The sequence below is a fragment of the Channa argus genome, chromosome 14 (genome assembly GCF_033026475.1).
Source record: "Channa argus isolate prfri chromosome 14, Channa argus male v1.0, whole genome shotgun sequence".
Classification (NCBI taxonomy): Eukaryota; Metazoa; Chordata; class Actinopteri; order Anabantiformes; family Channidae; genus Channa; species Channa argus.
In genome coordinates, this window is record NC_090210.1 from 21201141 (window position 1) to 21220618 (window position 19478).

Consider the following 19478-nt stretch of genomic DNA (forward strand, 5'->3'; position numbering starts at 1 on the left):
TGTGGAGTAAACACCAGGACACATTCTTTTGCATATTACAAAACCTAAATGTTCAAATTTTGACTTTAAATGTATGAAGACAAACAGTCACAAACAGAAACGTTAACAGCAGTGTGCTCAGTGTGTTTGTCTGTTTTCTTAGCATTTTAATGGTCATTATCTCTGTAACTGCAGCAAACACTGTTATTCTGGTAAAGTCATGCTTGTTTTAACACGGTTATTGCTTAATGCCATTTTATTCTTTTGTTAAAATGTGGTGTTATTTTAGAAATAATCATGTTCTACATGTGTTTCCTGTCTTTGCAGGATCCACAGCTGTGACTCCTGTGTTTGTGCAGAAGGGTCATGATGTTCTTCTGGAAGTCAGGAAAGATGATGTTCCTGAGAAATTTGTATTATTTTTATGGATATTCAGGGAAGATGTTTTAGTATCATTCACACCTAAATCAGAACCAATAGTCTCTGAACGTTACACTGGAAGAGTTGAGTTCTCTGTGGAAAATTACTCTGTGAAACTGAAGAATCTACAAGAGACAGACAGTGGACTTTATGCTGCACGAGTGACAACTAACAAACAAAGAACAGTCGCTGAATATAAAGTCACAGTTCAAGGTGGGTTTGTGAACATTTCAGACACTGACAGAAAGTATCTGCTGTCATGTTTCTTAAACTCTCCGCACCTTGTTTCCTCAGATCCAGTGTCTCCAGTCGTGCTGACAGTGGACTCTGTGTCCAGAAGCACAAACCTCTGTAACCTCACTGTGACCTGCAGGACACAGGACTCTCACATCAGCACTTTTACATGTGACACCCAAACCTGCAGCCAGGAGGAAGGAGAGAGGTCAAAGGTCACAGCCTCTGGTGCTTCTCTCCAAGTCTACCTGGTTAATGACTCTATCATCTGTAACCATAGCAACCAGGTCAGCTGGACTAAAAACCAAGAACAAACAAAGATTTGGAATTTCTGTCCCCGACATTGTGGTAAGAAAACACAGTAAGATATAATAATATGTAGATTATAGTTTGGTTAAAAATCACAGTGGACAATGTGCTGAGAGTAAAAACTTCACTTCATCTTCATGCACAGTTTGGGAACCAGTTAAACTGAAATCATTTCTTTTTTCTAAGAATTGCTTATGTATCTCAGCAGTACTGAGACCAACCAAGTTACAACACCTAAGTAAACAGTGAAGTACAAACCATGCAGTTCAGATACAGTAACATGAGAAACTGATTTGTCACGTTCACTCCTGTTGTGCTGTGGCGTCACACTTTGACCTGCTGTGTCTGCTCTGTAATGTGCTGTTACAGGTTCAGAGAATCTCTCTGCTGGTTTCTCTTACTGCCTGGTGAAGACGGTCGTGTTCTCCGTTGGTCTGATCATCATGGTGTCTGCTGTCATCGGTGTCCATCTCATGGAGACGTTCAAGAAGAAAAACCAAGAAGAAATGAAGAAACAATAGTTCTCTACTAACCAGTCTTAGTATATATATCCCCCACTTTTAGTCCTTTAAACTAATACGTTGTTTTTAAATCAAATCACTGTACAGAGAAGTGTCAAAGCTTCCAAATTGTTTTGGAGAATGTTAATTAAAAATTAAAATAACATGAGATCACCAGAGAAAACTCCATACAAACATAAACTTTACTAATACTTTATTCACTGCAAATTATTTTACTAACACTTTGTTAAAAATACACATTTTTAAATGTTTTTGAAAAAAATATTATCTGACTAAAAAATTTTCTGAATTTTCTCTTTAGGTAAAGTATGTTTCTAGCACTTTACTGTACATGTATCATTAGACACTTATTAAAGCAATAAACACATTTATACACATTTCATATTTGTGGTGAATTTGTGAATCATGTATCTCTGTGGTAAATTTTAAGGTTTTCAGCCAATAATCCATGAGTCCAGTTGTTAGGAAACACATTTGATCACACTCTGTACAGGCTGTGTGTGCTGTGTCACCTGCTTGGACAGAACCTAAATACAGAAATATATGGAACATATTTTAATGTCTGGACCTGACAGGCTTTTGTACCTGAGCATAGATGCTCTCAGGCAGGGCTCTGTCTCTGGTTTCAGCAGATTCCATTGGCCCAGTGTGAGGCCCTACCAAGCAGTAGGTGGTGAATGCAGACGCATCATTGGTTTGAGTCTGGTTTGCTGTTTCGACCTGGAACAAAAAGATTTTGAAAGATTTTTTATAATTTTATATATTTTTGTTTTTTAAATGTAAAGAATTTGTTGATTCGAGTTCAAACAAATCGGACACACTGCTAACACATACTAAGAAGGTAGTAATACGCAGCATTTAGAAAAAGACACTACAATACAATATTGAGTATGAGGTCGACATGTAGCACATACAGTAGGTAACTTTGTGGAGCAGACAATAACATGTGATTATGTAGTACAGTAGATGCCATGAAAACTATATAAAGTACTTTGCTGTAGCCCTTTTTTGTTTGGACCTTTGCATCAAAAATCATCAAACCCATCAAAGAATTGTAATGTTTCAAACATAAGAATGAAACAAATTTAGTAAAGTGACTACATCTACATTGTAAAGCTTTAAGAAACAGTCTAATTTCAGAGGAGCTCAGCAGGACATTTGGACATTTTTCACATTATGTGTGATCACTAGCAACATGTGGCAGGTCTAAGCAAACAGCTGAACTACATGAACTGTTGGTGCAGCACATGTACAGTTGTCAGGGAAATGTTTAGTGAATGATATGCAAAGTAATATTCAATAAAAGTGTGGAGGTGATTTAACTTAAATATGATGGTTCAGCAACTACTTCACTCCAGAGATTGTAATCTCGTTTAGTAAGCACGTTCACAAACTGTTTCATACATACAAGCTTCTCAAAGTATGGCTGAATCCACAGAACTCGGTAAGAATCCATGTGCCTCCACAGCTACACACTGATCCTTTCTGTTCTACCTTGTCTTTGTCCTGGGCTCCAGTTACTGTGTCACATCTGCTCCCTTCAGTAGCTGAGCTGAACAGCTTCTCTTGTAACAAAACCTTTGCATTGCATTGTTCCCTTGACCACTGACGTCAAATATAACAGGTAAACTACAAAAGCAACATCAAGGCCATATGATGTCACTAATGACAAAAAGAATGTGAGGTTCTGATTTAGATTCTGAAAATCTCCTTATTTTGCCAGTTGTCTTAGTTTTGTTACTCAGAATCTGAAATTCAAAATCCATTGTTTTGGACAGTGATGAAACAATTCACATTTACCTGAAGAACTTGGAATTTTCCAGTTGGAAAATCTGACGTTAATTCTTCTCCCTGCCCGTTCGTCATGAAAAAATACACAGTGAAATATTTAAGTCAGTAACTTAAACTACAGTATACAATTTAAAAATCTTTTTGTAGAAATATATGGAGACGTTCTCTAATGTCTCATGAAACCATGTAGAGAACAGCAGTGGCAGCAGTGCAGAAATATTTGCTTCATAAATCTTATAGTTAATCAGAGAATTTAAACAGTTTCTGCCTAATTAGTAAGTTTTAAACTATTATTATTTATAGTTTGGGCTGTGCACAGTTCATCACATGTAAAAGAGAATAGCAGAGTGAGGAGACCTGTGCAGAGTGGATCTGCTGCACCATCTCACATAATAGTCATTAGCATTAAATTACAATATGTAAGAAGCTGCAAAATGTACGGATCAAGCAGAAATTGTTAGAAGGGTGAACTTCACTCAGAAACTTTTCTAAGGGGTCATCTGTGTCACCAAGTGTGTCTGAGCATTGGTTGTGATGTAATGAACCATTTGTAATGTGCACTACACCGTCTAATATTCTGTTAGTTATTGTAATAGTTAATGTCTAACTGCCTAATAACACACATAAAGGAGACTAATGCAGATGATGACATTTGCTATATATGCAGTTTTTCAGATTATACTTTGTCATTTTGTGCTGAAATGTACAAATTACTTACGTTTCCTTTTCTTTAATTGGTAAAGAACAGCTGCTGTCAGTAGGACAAGTAAGACAACCACAAGGACACCAACAATAAGTTGTAGTTGTTTATTTTCTGTAGAGAAAAACAAAACCAGATTGGAAATTTCTGCCTGATGTCATGCAACAAATAGTGATCTGAACGGCAGTAGTAATGTGGTTTCTTGTTGATGACCGTATCTGTAGTAAGTGGATTTTTTTAACCTTTAATCAAACAATAAATAAAAATACTCAACAGATGCTACAATTTACATTTATGTCACTTGGTTGTTGTTTCTTACCATCATGTCGGGGACAGAAATTCCAGATCTTTGTTTGTTCTTGGTTTTCAGTCCAGGTGACCTGGTTGCTATGGTTACAGATGATAGAGTCATTAACCAGGTAGACTTGGAGAGAAGCACCAGAGGCTGTGACCTTTGACCTCTCTCCTTCCTCCTGGCTGCAGGTTTGGTTGTCACATGTAAAAGTGCTGCTGATGTGAGAGTCCTGTGTCCTGCAGGTCACAGTGAGGTTACAGAGGTTTGAGCTTCTGGACACAGAGTCCACTGTCAGATTGACTGGAGACACTGGATCTGAAGAAACAAGGTGAGGAGAGTTTAAGAAACATGACAGCAGATACTTTCTGTCAGTGTCTGAAATGTTCACAAACCCACCTTGAACTGTGACATTATATTCAGCGAGTGTTTGTTCATCACCAGTCTCTCTCACTTGTGCAGTATAAAGTCCACTGTCTGTCTCTCGTAGATTCTTCAGTGTCACAGAGTAATTTTCCACAGAGAACTCAAGTCTTTTAGAAAATAGTTCATTGACTTCGGGTTTTGAATTGTGTGGAAGTGTTACTACAGGCTTTTTATTGAAATTCCATGAAATAAATAGAAATTTCTTAGGAGCATCTTTCTTGACTTCCAGAAGAACATCATGACCCTTCTGCACAAACACAGGAGTCACAGCTGTGGATCCTGCAAAGACTGGAAACACATGTAGAACATGATTATTTCTAAAATAACACCACATTTTAACAAAAGAATAAAATGGCATTAAGCAATAACTGTGTTAAAACAAGCATGACTTTACCAGAATAACAGTGTTTGCTGCAGTTACAGAGATAATGACCATTAAAATGCTAAGAAAACAGACAAACACACTGAGCACACTGCTGTTAACGTTTCTGTTTGTGACTGTTTGTCTTCATACATTTAAAGTCAAAATTTGAACCTGTTTAGGTTTTGTAATATGCAAAAGAATGTGTCCTGGTGTTTGCTCCACAACTGCAACACAAGAATAAAACTGAGTAAAAAGTAATAACACATAATGAAATAAACACAAAGTTCAAAATAGAATATATTTACAGACAGTTAAGATAATTAGAGATGTGTTAGTTATATCAGGATGAAAAGTGCAAGGAGGGAACATAGCGCTATAAAAAGTATCTGCCCACTTTGAGTTTTTATTTTTCTTCATATTTGTCAGGTAAATAATGTAGGGGTAGGTTAGGGCAGTGTTTTCACCTAATAAAAAAAAAAGAAATTTAAAAACTATATTTTGTATTTACTCAGATTATCTTTATTTTATATTAAAATCACTTTGACAATCTGAGTAATTTAAGTCTGACTAATATGCAAAACAACCAGGAAGGGAAGGTTCTTCCTGTTTACCTACAATTTATTCTCATCAGTCTGAATACAAACCTTCATACCCATCTGTGCATTGAAAGAGCAACTAGTCACTAAAATCACTCCTCCTGTTCATACTGGATGTGAATATCCCCTCACAGTGCAACTCTTAGGTAAAAGGTAGTTTGTAGTTTGTGTTCAGTGTAAACATTCTTCAGGTGAACAATAGTAACAAAAAGAGGAACATTTGTACTTAAATAATGATCCAAATTTTATTTAGTTTAATTTTATTTTATTGTATTAACTGATACTGATTTTAATATGAACTCATTAGCTGATACTGTGTTAGTGCGGGTTGATTATTTTAATTGCAATAGTTCAAAGAAGCTACAAGAGGTGATTATTATTGTTAAGAATCATATTAAGTCTTCTAAGCTTAAAATGTTCAGAAACAACAAACAGGCCCCACAGTGAGACTCTGGTTTCACAATGCTATTTATTTTAACTGTATCTCAAACTAGGAAGTCACGAGGTGGAAGAAAGGTCTCACCTCTAAATATCAAGAATGACAAAAACTGTTTGAATATATGATATTTTTATATATATAAATATACATGGGCATGTCTGTGGGTATAACATGTTAACGTAGTCTTTAAAAAATACTCTTAAAAATGTGAATATTAGACACAGCCAAGCACATAACTCCAAAATAATACTACACATACAGTTGTTCTGGGTTAGATTGTGTAAAATATCACAATCTGCACAGAATCAGAAACATTACCCATCTGCCACCTACTGTTATCTGAGCATTTGCTGTCAGATTTACTGTTGGTTTGTTCCAACGGTTTTTGACGTGTTGTTTCTGACATGATCGTTACACCTTTGTGCTTTTAGTTTCATTTCATGTCTTTTACACAGATGTTTAACGGAGGAAGTACAGCCACAATTTTTAAAAGAAGTTAACTTTAAACCTAAATCTTTGGTAGAAAATAAATTCTTACCTTTCATTCGACAGGATAACAACAGAAACACAGCAAAGAGAATCATGTTTCCCGTGATGACATTTATACAGTGAAGAAGAAGTAACCAGACTAACTTCCTATTTCCTACTGAGAGTTTTTACAGTGGAGGGCTGTCGAAAGTATGGGACAAGCCCGTATGTCAATGTTTCAAGTTAAATCAGAAGTTTATGTGGAAAGTACAGCATAAAAAAGATTGTGATTGAAATTATATAGGTTCTTGTTGTTTTTTAAAATAGAGAAAAGAATCATGCAGCTTTGCTACAATGCTACTTTAGGCAATATAACAAAAAATGTCACACAAAAAATACATTTACAACATTTCCAGATTTCTTTTCAGACATTGGTCTTATGTTGAACATTTGCTTTAATTATTTAATAAGTTTATCCAAGTCTTTAAAAAACAGTTAAAATCGTAAAAGTTGTTGATTTTGAGCAGGAAGTTCAGATTTTTATAAAGTTTATAATGACATGTAAATGAGAGGCCATGGCCCATCTGACATATTGCTCACAAGGTTCAGGTTTGTTTAAGGAAAATGTAATATTAGTAAATCCAATATCCTGTATGGAGTCCCACAAGGGTCAAACTTTGGATGCTTTGTTTAAAATGTAAATGATGGTGCAGAGAAGTTGAAATAAAATCAACGACTGAATCTACGAATTTCTTCAGTTTAACTAGAAAAACAATTTGTTTTATTTCAAAGAAGGACATTGATCCCAGTCACCTGCTCCCACTGACTGCTGCCTGCTGAATCATTTGATCTTCAACATACATCATTTATGAATGAAGTCAGGAGAGAGAACCAGCAGTAAAGGAGGAAACGTTGCTACAGACGTCCATGTATGATTACTCAGCATAAAATGAAGAGACAGAAATCAATATTTTTTTAAAACCAAATTTACTTAAAGTGATGCACATTTTACTCCAGGTTCTTCTTGTAGCTCTGCTGTGGCCTTTTGCAGCATTTACATGTTGTTTAAACCACCTGGGAAAAAACGATCCAAGTGAACCTGGATCCTCTTACTTGTAATTCTGAGATAGAGAAATCAGGAATATCCAACAACCACGACATCTCCCACTTGGCAGAATGGACTGTGGAAGTTTCAGCTCAGAAGGTTGAAAAATGGCTACAAAAAACGATTAGCAACAGTTTAAGGAAGATAAAATCCATATTATAATAACAGGTGTGTTGTATTATAACTAATTTCACGTTTAATGAAAGAGAAATGAAGTATCAACTGTAGCTGTGTTCACACAAAAAAACAGTAACACTAAACCAGTTTATATTTTAGCAAACTCCTGTAGTTGAAGTGAACATTACTCACATTGTGTGGTCACCAGATAACGTTATAAACGTTGGGTTAACTGACAAAGAAGCCTTTTTACAAAGGTTTCATCACCTCAAGTTCAAATTCTCCAGAGTTTAACCAGCATTTGTTGTCCAAATGAACAGATACAGATACAGATTCTGCCCCTTTCAAAACCCATTTGTTCTGAGCTGACAGTGACGCTCGCTACTATCTGAATTATGTTTGACCTTCCTGGTGGAGCAACACATTCTCATATGTGATTTACCAGTACTTCAGCTGTTTGTGGGACATTAGCTTGGGCTCGAGACACCTCTTCTTCAATCTTTGATCGGGTGAGGGCTAAATGGACGGAAGGGGGTAAAATAAAATCAGGTTCTTTATGAGCAAACATACGGGACAGAGCGTCAGCCTTGGTGTTTTTGTGACCAGGATGATAACCTAGGGTGAAGTGGAAGCGACTGAAGAAGAGGGACAATCGAGCCTGACCAGGTTCTAATATACTCGAGATTCTTGTGGTCTGTGCTCAGCCCCCTCCAACCAATGCCTCCACTTCTCCAAAGCCAGTTTGACAGCCAGTAGTTCTCTATGAGCACATGATAATTTCATTCTGCCTCAGAGAACATCCACCTCCACAATAAAGTGTCTACCAGGGTCAGGGGGGAGAGAGAATGGGAGCTGAGGAGAACGTGTTCTTGAGGTGAGAGAAGGCTCGGTCAGCTTCAGGACCCCAGTGAAAGGGTCTCTTACCATTCATTGCAAATTCTATGTCCAATACACTTAATTTATATGTAAATATTCAGTCTTTGCCCTGGTGACACTGTGAGAAAAAGATCTAAGCAGATTTCGATACTCGGCAAGAGCAGCTGTATTTTTATATACTAAAAATTCATCAGGGGTTTTCAGTGTTGGGTGGGGAGAGAGATCTGGCGTTGGACTTTACAGCTCTGTCAACCTCTGCATACACAGTCTCTGGTAAAGTGCTGTTCATTGTGCTTTGGGATTTTTCATGTCCAGTGTGAAACTGAACCAAGGCGTAGGTCGATGTTGTAGAAATAGTGGAAACCTCTTCTGCTGGAGTCTGGATCCGATTTTGGGCTGGAACGATGTCCTGGGAATAAATCAAATATCCTTGTTAGGAACTTTAAATATTTGTCATCATTACAATGTCCAACAGTGAATCTGGACATTTTTCACACAGCAGGACACACAGCAGACTGGCTGCAGCAGTTAGTGTAGCAAAGCGATTGGGTTATTTCAGCAGACTGCAGACTTACAATAGAGTTTTTGGTGAGTTGTGGCAGTTATAGGCTCATCAGTGCATCGAGTGTTTGTGTTCTTTGTTAAATTACTCACAATATAAAACTATGTTCCTCAGTTTGACTAGCAATGTTGGGAGAGTTTCAAAATAAAGGATTATGTCTTACCTCAGGTACTGCATATATTGTATTTTCCTTGTTCTTTTGTTCAATTGGTCTTTTACCTGCAGGTCAGTCATAGAAAATACAGGATGATTTGCTTAAAATTTACATTTTTCTACGAAGTTGAATTGTTTTTTTTTTTATGTTACACCTGTTAATTTAGAAACATAATATTTTGAGTTGTGTTGACACAAAATATTTCTAAAGGATCAAATAATTAAAAGAATACTATTATTATAGTAAGTAAATTAAGGGATAACAATGGTTGTAATGACCAAAAAGAAAAACATCCCTTGTTGCAGTCAAACTGATTCTCATATTTTATTAGTTACAATTTTTATTGCAAATTCCAATGGAATGAAAAGTGTTTTATATGATATAGCTAAAAAATGTGCAGCGTGTTGTGAGGAAGCATGTTGTTTGACAAATGAGTGAGCAGAAGGAACAAGTTCTTTTTTTTAGTTTGTATTAGTGTTGGTTAGTAGTTAGTAGGTGTTTCACAATAAAATCCTCATTTAGTTAGTTTTCAACATCTAATATAACTGAGCCTGACATTAGTTTTTTTATTCAGACACAAAAATACACATTCAGGACGGTTTGACTGAAAAGGATAGAAAAACTGTTCATATACATCCAACTGAGACAAATTCACATTTTAACTTGCTCTGTAGTTCACTGTCAATGCAGTGGGATGAGCTTTTTTTAATGTCACTTGCATTTCTCATGTGCACAGTTGAAAATAGTGAGAAGCATAATATTCATGTTCATGATTAATCAAGAATCAATATTAAGATTCTTGATTAATCAAAAACAGGGACTTTAGAACGTTTGGGCCATAAGTTACTGGAGCAGTTTTTGGTTTGCAAAGTGGGGCGTTATGGAAAAATAAGTGAGAACCAATTGCAGTTATTAATGTACACTGAGAAAAAAATGTTAATCATTCTGATGATGATGCCTAACAATATATCAGAGAAAATTACCATGTACTTACAAAGAACTATAAATATGTTAATATCATTATTCTCTGCAAACCAGAACTTACATTTGAACCAAACGAAAAGCAGGCCAGCAACTACAACAGCAAATACAACACCAGCCACAGCCCCAGAAGCGATGACTCCATTCGAACTGCCTGCAAAGAAAACAAAAGAACGAATCAGAAATGTTACATTTGCAATTTTATCTTAGGAATTTTAACATGTCAGACACTCGTGCAGTATTAACTCCAATCTACATTTATGTCACTTCATTCTTTCTTACCATCATGTTGGGGGCATAAATTCCAGATCTTTGTTTGTTCTCGGTTTTTAGTCGAGCTGACCTGGTTGCTATGGTTACAGATGATAGAGTCATTAACCAGGTAGACTTGGAGAGAAGCACCAGAGGCTGTGACCTTTGACCTCTCTCCTTCCTCCTGGCTGCAGGTTTGGTTGTCACATGTAAAAGTGCTGCTGATGTGAGAGTCCTGTGTCCTGCAGGTCACAGTGAGGTTACAGAGGTTTGTGCTTCTGGACACAGAGTCCACTGTCAGCACGACTGGAGACACTGGATCTGAGGAAACAAGGTGAGGAGAGTTTAAGAAACATGACAGCAGATACTTTCTGTCAGTGTCTGAAATGTTCACCAACCCACCTTGAACTGTGACATTATATTCAGCGAGTGTTTGTTCATCACCAGTCTCTCTCACTTGTGCAGTGTAAAGTCCACTGTCTGTCTCTTGTAGATTCTTCAGTGTCACAGAGTAATTTTCCACCGAGAACTCAAGTCTTTTAGAAAATAGTTCATTGACTTCGGGTTTTGAATTCTGTGGAAGTGTTACTACAGGCTTTTTATTGAAATTCCATGAAATAAATAGAAATTTCTTAGGAGCATCTTTCTTGACTTCCAGAAGAACATCATGACCCTTCTGCACAAACACAGGAGTCACAGCTGTGGATCCTGCAAAGACTGGAAACACATGTAGAACATGATTATTTCTAAAAAAACACCACATTTTAACAAAAGAATAAAATGGCATTAAGCAATAACTGTGTTAAAACAAGCATGACTTTACCAGAATAACAGTGTTTGCTGCAGTTACAGAGATAATGACCATTAAAATGCTAAGAAAACAGACAAACACACTGAGCACAGTGCTGTTAACGTTTCTGTTTGTGACTGTTTGTCTTCATACATTTAAAGTCAAAATTTGAACCTCTTTAGGTTTTGTAATATGCAAAAGAATGTGTCCTGGCGTTTGATCCACAACTGCAACACAAGAATAAAACTGAGTAAAAAGTAATAACACATACTGAAATAAACACAAAGTTCAAAATAGAATATATTTACAGTCAGTTATGATAGTTGTGAAATGGACTGTGCTATAAACAAACATGTGAGATGTTAATTAGATCAGGATGAGAAGTGCAAGGAGGGAACATAGTGCTGTGAATCAGTATTTGCCCACTTCCTGAGTTTATATTTCTCTTCATATCTGTCACAGATTTAGGGGTAGGTTTGGGCAGCGTTTTCACCTAATAAACAAAAAAATCATTTAAAAACTATATTTTGTATTTACTCAGGTTATTTTTGTTTTATATTAAAATCACTTTGATAATCTGAATCATGTAAGTTTGAGAAATATGCAAAACAAACAGGAAGGGGAGGTACTTCCTGTTTACCTCCAATTTATTCTCGTCAGTCTGAATACAAACCTTCTGTGCATTGAAAGAGCAACTAGTCACTAAAATCACTCCTCCTGTTCATACTGGTTGTGAATATCTTTATTACAATATAATTTTATTGTATTAACTGATACTGATTTTAATATGAACTCATTAGCTGATACTGTGTTAGTGCTGGTTGAGAGACACCTTTAATTATTTTAATTACAATAGTGCAAAGAAGCTACAATAGCTGATTATTATTGTTAAGAATTATTATTATTGTTGTTGATTATTATAAAGTGATAATATGTCAGTGTGTTTCTAACTTAGTCCGTTTTTCAGTAACTTCTCATCATTAGATTGTGTAAAATATACTGCACAGAATCAGAAACATTATCCATCTGCCATCTACTGTTATCTGAGCATTTGCTGTCAGATTTACTGTTGGTTTGTTCCAACGGTTTTTGACGTGTTGTTTCTGACATGATTATTACACCTTTGTGCTTTTTAGTTTCATTTCATGTCTTTTACACAGATGTTTAACGGATTAAATACAGCTAGATTATTAAAAAGAAGTTAACTTTAAACCTAAATCTTTAGTAGAAAATAAATTCTTACCTTTCATTTGACAGGATAACAACAGAAACACAGCAAAGAGAATCATGTTTCCCATGGTGACATTCATACATTGAAGAAGTAACTAGACTAACTTCCTACTTCCTGATGAGATGTTTTATGGTGGCGGCTGTCACGGGTATGAACAAATGCACAAATGTGACAAGCACACGTGTGTCAATGTTTCAAATTATATCAGACGTTTATGTGGAAAGTGAAGCATAAAAAAGATTGTGATTGACATTATATAGCTTCTTCTTCTTTTTGAGAATAGAGAAAAGAATCATGTAGCTTTGTTACAATGCTGCTTTAAACAATATAACAAAAAATATCACATGAAAAACACATTTACAACATTTCCAGATTTCTTTTCAGACATTTGTCTTATGTTGAATATTTGCTTTAATTAGTTTAATAAGTTTATCCAACTCTTTAAAAACCAGTTAAAAACATAAAAGTTATTTATTTTGACCAGGAAGTTCAAATTTTAATAAAGTTTATAATGACATGTAAATGAGAGGCCTGAGAGTTTGCTGTGCAGGTGTAAATAATGAAGAGTTTTACACCACCAACCTTTTAAAAGTCCCTACATACGTATTTTTAAAAAAATGCTCTTTAAATCAGCAGACAGTGAATATTTTCCTCTGTAAAAAGCTGAAAACTACATAAAGCAATAATATTACATTCAAGTTTCTATTTATAGTGGGAAAAACATGAACCAACCACAGTATAATTCAACCACTACCAAGGTTTTTAAGACAAACTGAGAGAATAAGTGACATGTGACATTTCAGATCAATAGAAGCGGATGAACGTTTCAAAATCTAATTTGAATTAGTTTTTATTTGGTTTTGCTCATTGTCGTTAAATTCACCAAATCTGCCTCCAGAGACTCTGACGGGAACTTTTTAAACATTTGGTTGCTATGGTTACAGAGGATAAATCCTTCCTGGGGATGGCTCTGGGGGAAGAACAAGTAAAACCAGGTTATAAGATTTAAAACAGCAGCATTCAAATATTAAAGAAATATTAAACCTACCTTCACATGTGACCTTGTGTTCAGTTACTGTTTCTTCTGTTCTCCAGCCAGTACTGCAGTATATTGACCATTGTCACACTGTTATAGATGCTTTAATAGCAAAGAGTAATTGTGTGTATAAGACTCTGCCCTTTCCTGATATATATGAGATATCATAACTCCTTGAGCATCATTACATTTTACCTTCACACATTATATCCTACTTTATGTATTACATTTCCAGTTAAAATCTTTGCTTTTGTTCAGTGTAATTAATTTATTGACATCCAGATGTATGTTATTCATTTAGAGCTATTTAATATTTGAAAACCAGTCTCACAGGAGGTTTTCACAAATAAAGTTATTAAAGTTATTATTAAAGCTGTTATTACTGCACTGAGGGGAAATAGCATTTCAAGTTCCTTTTGTCCTAGAGCTTTGTGATGAATAGTCTTGTTAGAAACTGTACTTCCTAATTATTCATATGCCATTTGTCATTTTAAAAAAGTGTTTCTCTACAGTTTGCCCAAAGCTGGCACATAAAGCAGATTCATTCATTCATTATCTGTAAACCCTCCTGTGTAGGAATGTGAGGAATGTGAATCTCAGGGCCAACACAGAGACACATACACAGAGAGACAACCATTCACACATACAACCAATTTAGAGTCACCAACTAACCTAACATGCATTTCTTTGGACTGTGGGAGGAAACTGGTGTACCCGGAGTTAACCCATGCTGGCACGGGGATCAACGACATTCAGCTTGTCTCTTCAGGGGTCGCCACAGCAGAACGTGTTCCACACGTTGGTTTTTACACCGGATGACCTTCCTGCCGCAACCCTCCCATTTTTATATGGGCTCGGGACACATGCAACACCGGGGAAAACATGCAAACTCCACACAGAAAACTCTGGGACACAAAAACACATGGTTCGTCAGGGACACAAACACTGAACCTTCTACCTGTGAGGCAGCAGCGCCAACTACCCCATCAACGTACTTTTTAAAAGTTGCAAGTTCATTTTTATGTGTCTGTTCTCGGCCCCCCATAAGAGTCTGAGTATGTTAGCAGGTTCTGCTCTGAGCATAAAGCAGGACACTGGCTAATCTTAGCTTTAAAGGGCAACTTCACCAATGTTTGCTCCCCATGACTTTAGTTTAGGGAGTGAATATACAATAATGCTTTTAAACTCTGACTAAATTAAAATATCTCTCTTCTTCTGGCCGAAAAATGCCTCCAGATCTGAAGCTTCAATTCAGATTATGTCTTGTTGCTCACACTATGGAGGTTGTTGTCATGGTCAACCTGCTTTTCCCAGAGCTCCCCCACATGAAGTTCTAATGATAAAACTACTCCGATGGTGATGTCATCTAGAGGCATTTTTTATAGGTAAAATTAAAAAAAAAAAAAAAAATAGGTAGATCAGAGAGAAGTTTAAAAGCATTATTGTATATACACCCTAAACTAAAGCCACGAAGAGCTAGTTGAAAATTGGTGTAGTTGCTCTAGGACTGTCCTCATCTGACAGAGTATATCGTTATTACAAGTTCCCAAAAATGACCAACAGATACGTTTTACAGCTTGGCAACGTTTAGTGTCTGCTGTGAACTTTGCATTGTAATGTTATATGAGGATTGTACAACGTACAACAAAACACAGGACTTTCACATAGAGTTCGACACTTGTGTGAAACACCAGGTCATGTAATATGTGATGTTTTAAAGGTAGACCATGACTTTTTTACTATCCCCTTAATCTTTATTTAAATCCCAACCCCAACCTAAACCCTTAATATTTGTGTGCCTAACCCTAAACTAACTGCTGTATTTACACTAAATCCCACGTTTTTAGGGTTCAGAGCAAGAAACAAGTCTGAAACTGGCCACCATTTTGTTTCCATTGAAAGAAACAGCATTTACCTTAACATACAATCTTTGGCCAATTCATTAGTTCAGAAACTCTGCCATGAATTCTGCATTAATAAGGTTATAATTTCTCAGTTTTTAAATTGAGACAGTCAGAAGTGTGATTTCTACTTTGTGTTTATTATTGAGGTCACAGTGGGTGGTGAAGTCGTACTGGAGGTTATTATATTAAGTATCACGTTTTTTTGGCCACCAAATGAATAAGTCTACTATAACTAATTAATTTTAAATAGGGTGGCCAAAAAGCTAATGTAATAACTTCAATAATGAGTGTTTATTAGATACATCAAGCTACGTTTAATGAGGTCAACAATAAGTGATCTGCAAAAAACAAAAAAACAAAAACAGAATGATGTACAAGAAAACTATCACGTTTTGGGTAATTCCTCAAGCTCATAATCTGCATACAGAGAGTTTAAAAAAATCACTTGTCAAAAGAGTAAGAGTAGGAAAACGTCCTCTGGGACGCTGCCACCAGGCAGTTTTAGTGGGTTTGAAGTGGGTTACTATGGCTTCCTCCCATGTCCATGTTAAGTTCACTGGTGACTCTGAAATGTCACAGTCCACCCCTTAACCCAAATAGCATAAGTGGTTAAAGACGATGGAAATACTATTGAGTAGCAACCTACCTGATTAACATTCAAACGACATTAAACATAAATCAGTTTTATTAAATCTTTTAGAGAAAAGCATCTCGGCTGCACTTTTAAAAACCATTAACACTTGGATGTTTGGGGTTAATAGAGGAAATGTTACAAGCACAAGCATTCACATGATCCCTCGTGCTCATCCTTGCTTCTTCTGTCATTTATAACCTTTGTGTCACACATTTTTATTCAAAATAGAAAATGGAGGAGTGACTTTCAGCAACACACACCTCTGGATACACTCATCATAAAAGTTCCTTTCATATCTGTTTTGACTAGACTGGTAAATAAGAGGGTTCGACAAAAAACTGACAAAATGTAACAATGTTAGTAAGTAGAAAGTAACATAAATTATTTTAAATGATTAAAGTGAAATTGCCACATGAATAGTGAGATTCATACATGTACAGTCATTGTTGGTGATTATGTAATAACATTATATCATCTGTCACTTTACCTAAATCCACTTAGCAATGTGAAAAGGAAGCATCTGTTCTACAGTTTCTAATAACTGCTTCAAATTTATTCTGTAGCAAAGTGCTTTTAGTGGTGTTAAACATCCATCAAGGTTAGACTCCAAGCAGACTGTACACAGGCTGCAAACCTTCCTAAGGTGCAAGTATTCATCAAATACTCATATAAAGTGCTTCATTTCTTTTTTTAACAGCTTTAACAGACATAAAATATAACATAACAGATACAGTGTACACAGCACCTTAACCATAGGGGTTTGTCTACGTCTCCAGTGCTTTTTACTGCAGTATTTTGCCATGTATGGTAACCATAGTTTGTATATGAGTCTTTACCAGGAAATGTACGTATGTAAAAATAACTGGTAAGAGGAAGTTGGGGGTGGTGGGGGGGGGAAGTTTGTGAAGTGCAGTTAATCTGCCGTACAATCGCTCAGTTTACTGTCATAGAAGCAGAAAATGATGAAGCTCAAAGTTCATTTAACCTTTATAAATAAATGTGTGCGTGACAGTACATACTGCACTGTACACATCAGTGTTTTAACCACACAGGTGAGTGCACGTTCAGATCTAATGCACTGCACATCCCTACACAGCCTTTACTTTAGAGGATGTATAGAACAGGATGTATTTTTCTGGTCTGTAGTATTTCAAAAGCTTCTGTGGGTGTTACCAGCTCATCATAATAATCTTAACACCCCCCCCCATACTTCGGTATTCTAAACTGGAAAATATAAAATGTCAATGTTTTTCTGTGGAGAACCCCAACAAGCCGACCAAGGTTTCCACCTTCACATTTGCTTGTTTTGTCTTGGATTTGGACTTTTTCAAATCATTTTTCTGTGTGAATAAATAACCCAAGCTGTTAATTTTTTAGTCACAGGAGTGTTTACATTATACACGAGGCTGATGTCGCTAGGTAGTGTGTTATGTCGTCACGAGTAAAACCCTGGGTCAAACATGTATTATGCCAACTAATGTCAGACTGAGTTTTGACCAGACCTCCCATTGCTTTCTGCATCATTGGTGCCCCTCTAATAGCTTGGTGGTAGAAGGTCTAAACAACAGTGTCCACAGCTGCTCCGATATGATGTTTCAGTGATTCTCTACCGACACTGAACTTGTCAGTCCATCTGCTCACACGTTGCTGATCCGAACACTGAGAGGAGTGTCTCTAACCCTGCCACGGTCCTCCCCTCTCTCCCTGTAACTTTGCTCCAGACGAATCTTCTCTGGGTCGGACAGTTCAGGCACCGCCCCACCCCCGTTGCTCTGGTACCTGTGCTGTGGGCTGCTTGGTTTGAAAATGGGAGTGGTCTTAGTCTTGGCCACTTTGTCGAAGAAGGAAAGGTCCGCCACATATTTACCTGACGGGGAGAGGGAGACTACAGGGGGGAACTCGTAGCCCCAGAGAATCTCGTCCGGCAGGTAGGAGGTGCGGACCTGGCAGGTGGCTGATGTTGGCTCCACTGTAGCGCTCATGATGACCAGCAGCTCAAAATCAGCCAGTTCTGGATCTGTCCAGCCCCCACCTGGTTGAGGTAAATGAAATGAGAGGACAAGGCATAGTACTGAGGGGTGTAAAAAGATGATGCAGGGGACTAAAAAAAAAAAATGGGCCACTAGACCACTAGAAATGGTTCTCATTCAAAAACAGCCACGAAGGACTGTTGACATTTTACCATGTGGACATCAGCACCTAAACAAATCCACTGCTCTCTTTGTAGTTAGGGTTGTATTTGTCACACTTGCGAAGTGCAGTCGATGGTAGCTGACCCAGAAAGAGAGACAGAACCAGGTTATTTAGGAAGGTGAGAATGGTTTATTGAGGGGAGGGTAGGTAGCACGGGTAGAGACAGGGATAAGGAGAGGGCCGATGGGGAGCGATGTCCGGGGGAGGAAAGCCTGATTGGAGGAGCTTGAACCCAGTGCGGGGAACAGGCGGAAAGGAAGACAAATGGTGACCGTGGAATTAGGTGCCGTGGAGACGAGGATTTGAAGGGAATTGTTTGGACGCGGCAGGGCGGCCGAAGGTTCTGGGAGCAGGGAGACACAGAGAGCAGGTTAGCAAAACTATACAGATTGATTCTTAGGAGCCTAGTGCACTCGAGTACCATCACAGTTACTGAGACGACCTGACGACTTGTGGTGTGAAGGAGACTGGTATAAGAGCTGCTGTCATTAAGGCGGATGATTGCATGCAGGTGTGGCCGCTGCCGCAGTCCAGGTGCACTGGGGAGAAACAAACACACAAAACAGACAGAGAGAGAGAGAAAGAGGGGAGTGGAGGATGGGAGAGCGGGTGCTGTGACAGTATTAGGCCCTTATCCAGAACACGTTTTAGCAGTCTGGGGCGACTTTTTGCAATTTTTTTTCAATCCGTGTTTTGCACAGTGCTTTTTCTTTTTTAGAAGCTGAAAAAATCACTATTTTTTGGAGCTTTTCTTCGTTATAATCAGAACACTTGAAAGGCCTATTGATTGACTGCCCCTACATTTCAAAAAATAAACCAGGACCAACATCCAGGTAAAAATCCTGGAAAAGATGATGGTCTACTCCCGATTCGCTCTCACGTACCCAGGTGGAGCTTCATTTCTGTGTTCAGCATAGCACCTTTCATTCTTAAGCAGAAAAAGAGCAGGTATCCTCTACCGGTCCATTTTTTTGCAGAGAGGTTTAGAGAAATATCCAAAGTTTATAAGAATGTTTGGAGATTATTAGCTACAGTAATTATCGGTCATTACTTAGCATCTAGGTTAGGATGGGGGCATGGTGGATTAGTGGTAGAGCATGCGGA

The 19478-nt window shown here is 37.3% G+C and overlaps 4 protein-coding genes across 7 annotated transcripts in view; 1 reads left to right on the top strand and 3 right to left on the bottom strand.

Moving 5' to 3' along the window:
• LOC137140653 (SLAM family member 9-like) overlaps positions 1-12767 on the bottom strand; it is a 60379-nt gene extending 47612 nt beyond the window's left edge. Inside the window, exons 1-6 of one of the 3 annotated variants that reach the window (XM_067529102.1) lie at positions 12620-12767; positions 10989-11303; positions 10617-10907; positions 10399-10488; positions 9363-9418; positions 8370-9046 (exon numbers count right to left, since the gene is read on the bottom strand). In XM_067529102.1, the coding sequence (XP_067385203.1) occupies positions 8828-9046; positions 9363-9418; positions 10399-10488; positions 10617-10907; positions 10989-11303; positions 12620-12686 (1038 nt within the window). In that variant the 5' untranslated portion in view covers positions 12687-12767 and the 3' untranslated portion in view covers positions 8370-8827. Of the gene's footprint in view, positions 1-8369; positions 9047-9362; positions 9419-10398; positions 10489-10616; positions 10908-10988; positions 11304-12619 lie in introns of those variants that run through there. The other 2 variants (XM_067529104.1, XM_067529100.1) reach the window with 2 other exon arrangements.
• The window catches only part of LOC137140658 (SLAM family member 9-like), a 23651-nt gene continuing 4173 nt past the window's right edge, over positions 1-19478 (top strand). The window contains exons 1-3 of one of the 2 annotated variants that reach the window (XM_067529121.1): positions 5-612; positions 694-981; positions 1312-1640. In XM_067529121.1, the coding sequence (XP_067385222.1) occupies positions 228-612; positions 694-981; positions 1312-1463 (825 nt within the window). In that variant the 5' untranslated portion in view covers positions 5-227 and the 3' untranslated portion in view covers positions 1464-1640. Of the gene's footprint in view, positions 613-693; positions 982-1311; positions 1641-19478 lie in introns of those variants that run through there. The other variant, XM_067529120.1, reaches the window with a different exon arrangement.
• Positions 1642-6741, bottom strand: LOC137140657 (SLAM family member 5-like). Its single transcript, XM_067529118.1, has 6 exons — positions 6610-6741; positions 4646-4960; positions 4274-4564; positions 3973-4068; positions 3264-3314; positions 1642-2173 (listed from the first exon to the last, which is right to left on the bottom strand). The coding sequence occupies exons 1-6, from the start codon at positions 6653-6655 to the stop codon at positions 2019-2021; spliced, it is 954 nt and encodes a 317-aa protein (XP_067385219.1). The 5' UTR covers positions 6656-6741; the 3' UTR covers positions 1642-2018.
• Positions 16217-19478, bottom strand: part of LOC137140663 (ATP-sensitive inward rectifier potassium channel 10-like) — a 4922-nt gene continuing 1660 nt past the window's right edge. The window contains exon 4 of the mRNA XM_067529134.1: positions 16217-18213. Coding sequence (XP_067385235.1) covers positions 17819-18213 — 395 coding nt within the window. The 3' untranslated portion in view covers positions 16217-17818. The remainder of the gene's footprint in view (positions 18214-19478) is intronic.

What these genes read in the sequence shown, in the direction of transcription:
- LOC137140657 (XM_067529118.1), bottom strand. Translation starts at nt 6,655, where the DNA reads ATGATTCTCTTTGCTGTGTTTCTGTTGTTATCCTGTCGAATGAAAG. An exon ending in TTTCTGTCCCCGACATGATG is followed by an intron (nt 4,069 to 4,273) that starts GTAAGAAACAAC and finishes TTTTCTCTACAG; the next exon opens with AAAATAAACAACTACAACTT. An exon ending in GAAAATTCCAAGTTCTTCAG is followed by an intron (nt 2,174 to 3,263) that starts GTAAATGTGAAT and finishes AGGTCGAAACAG; the next exon opens with CAAACCAGACTCAAACCAAT.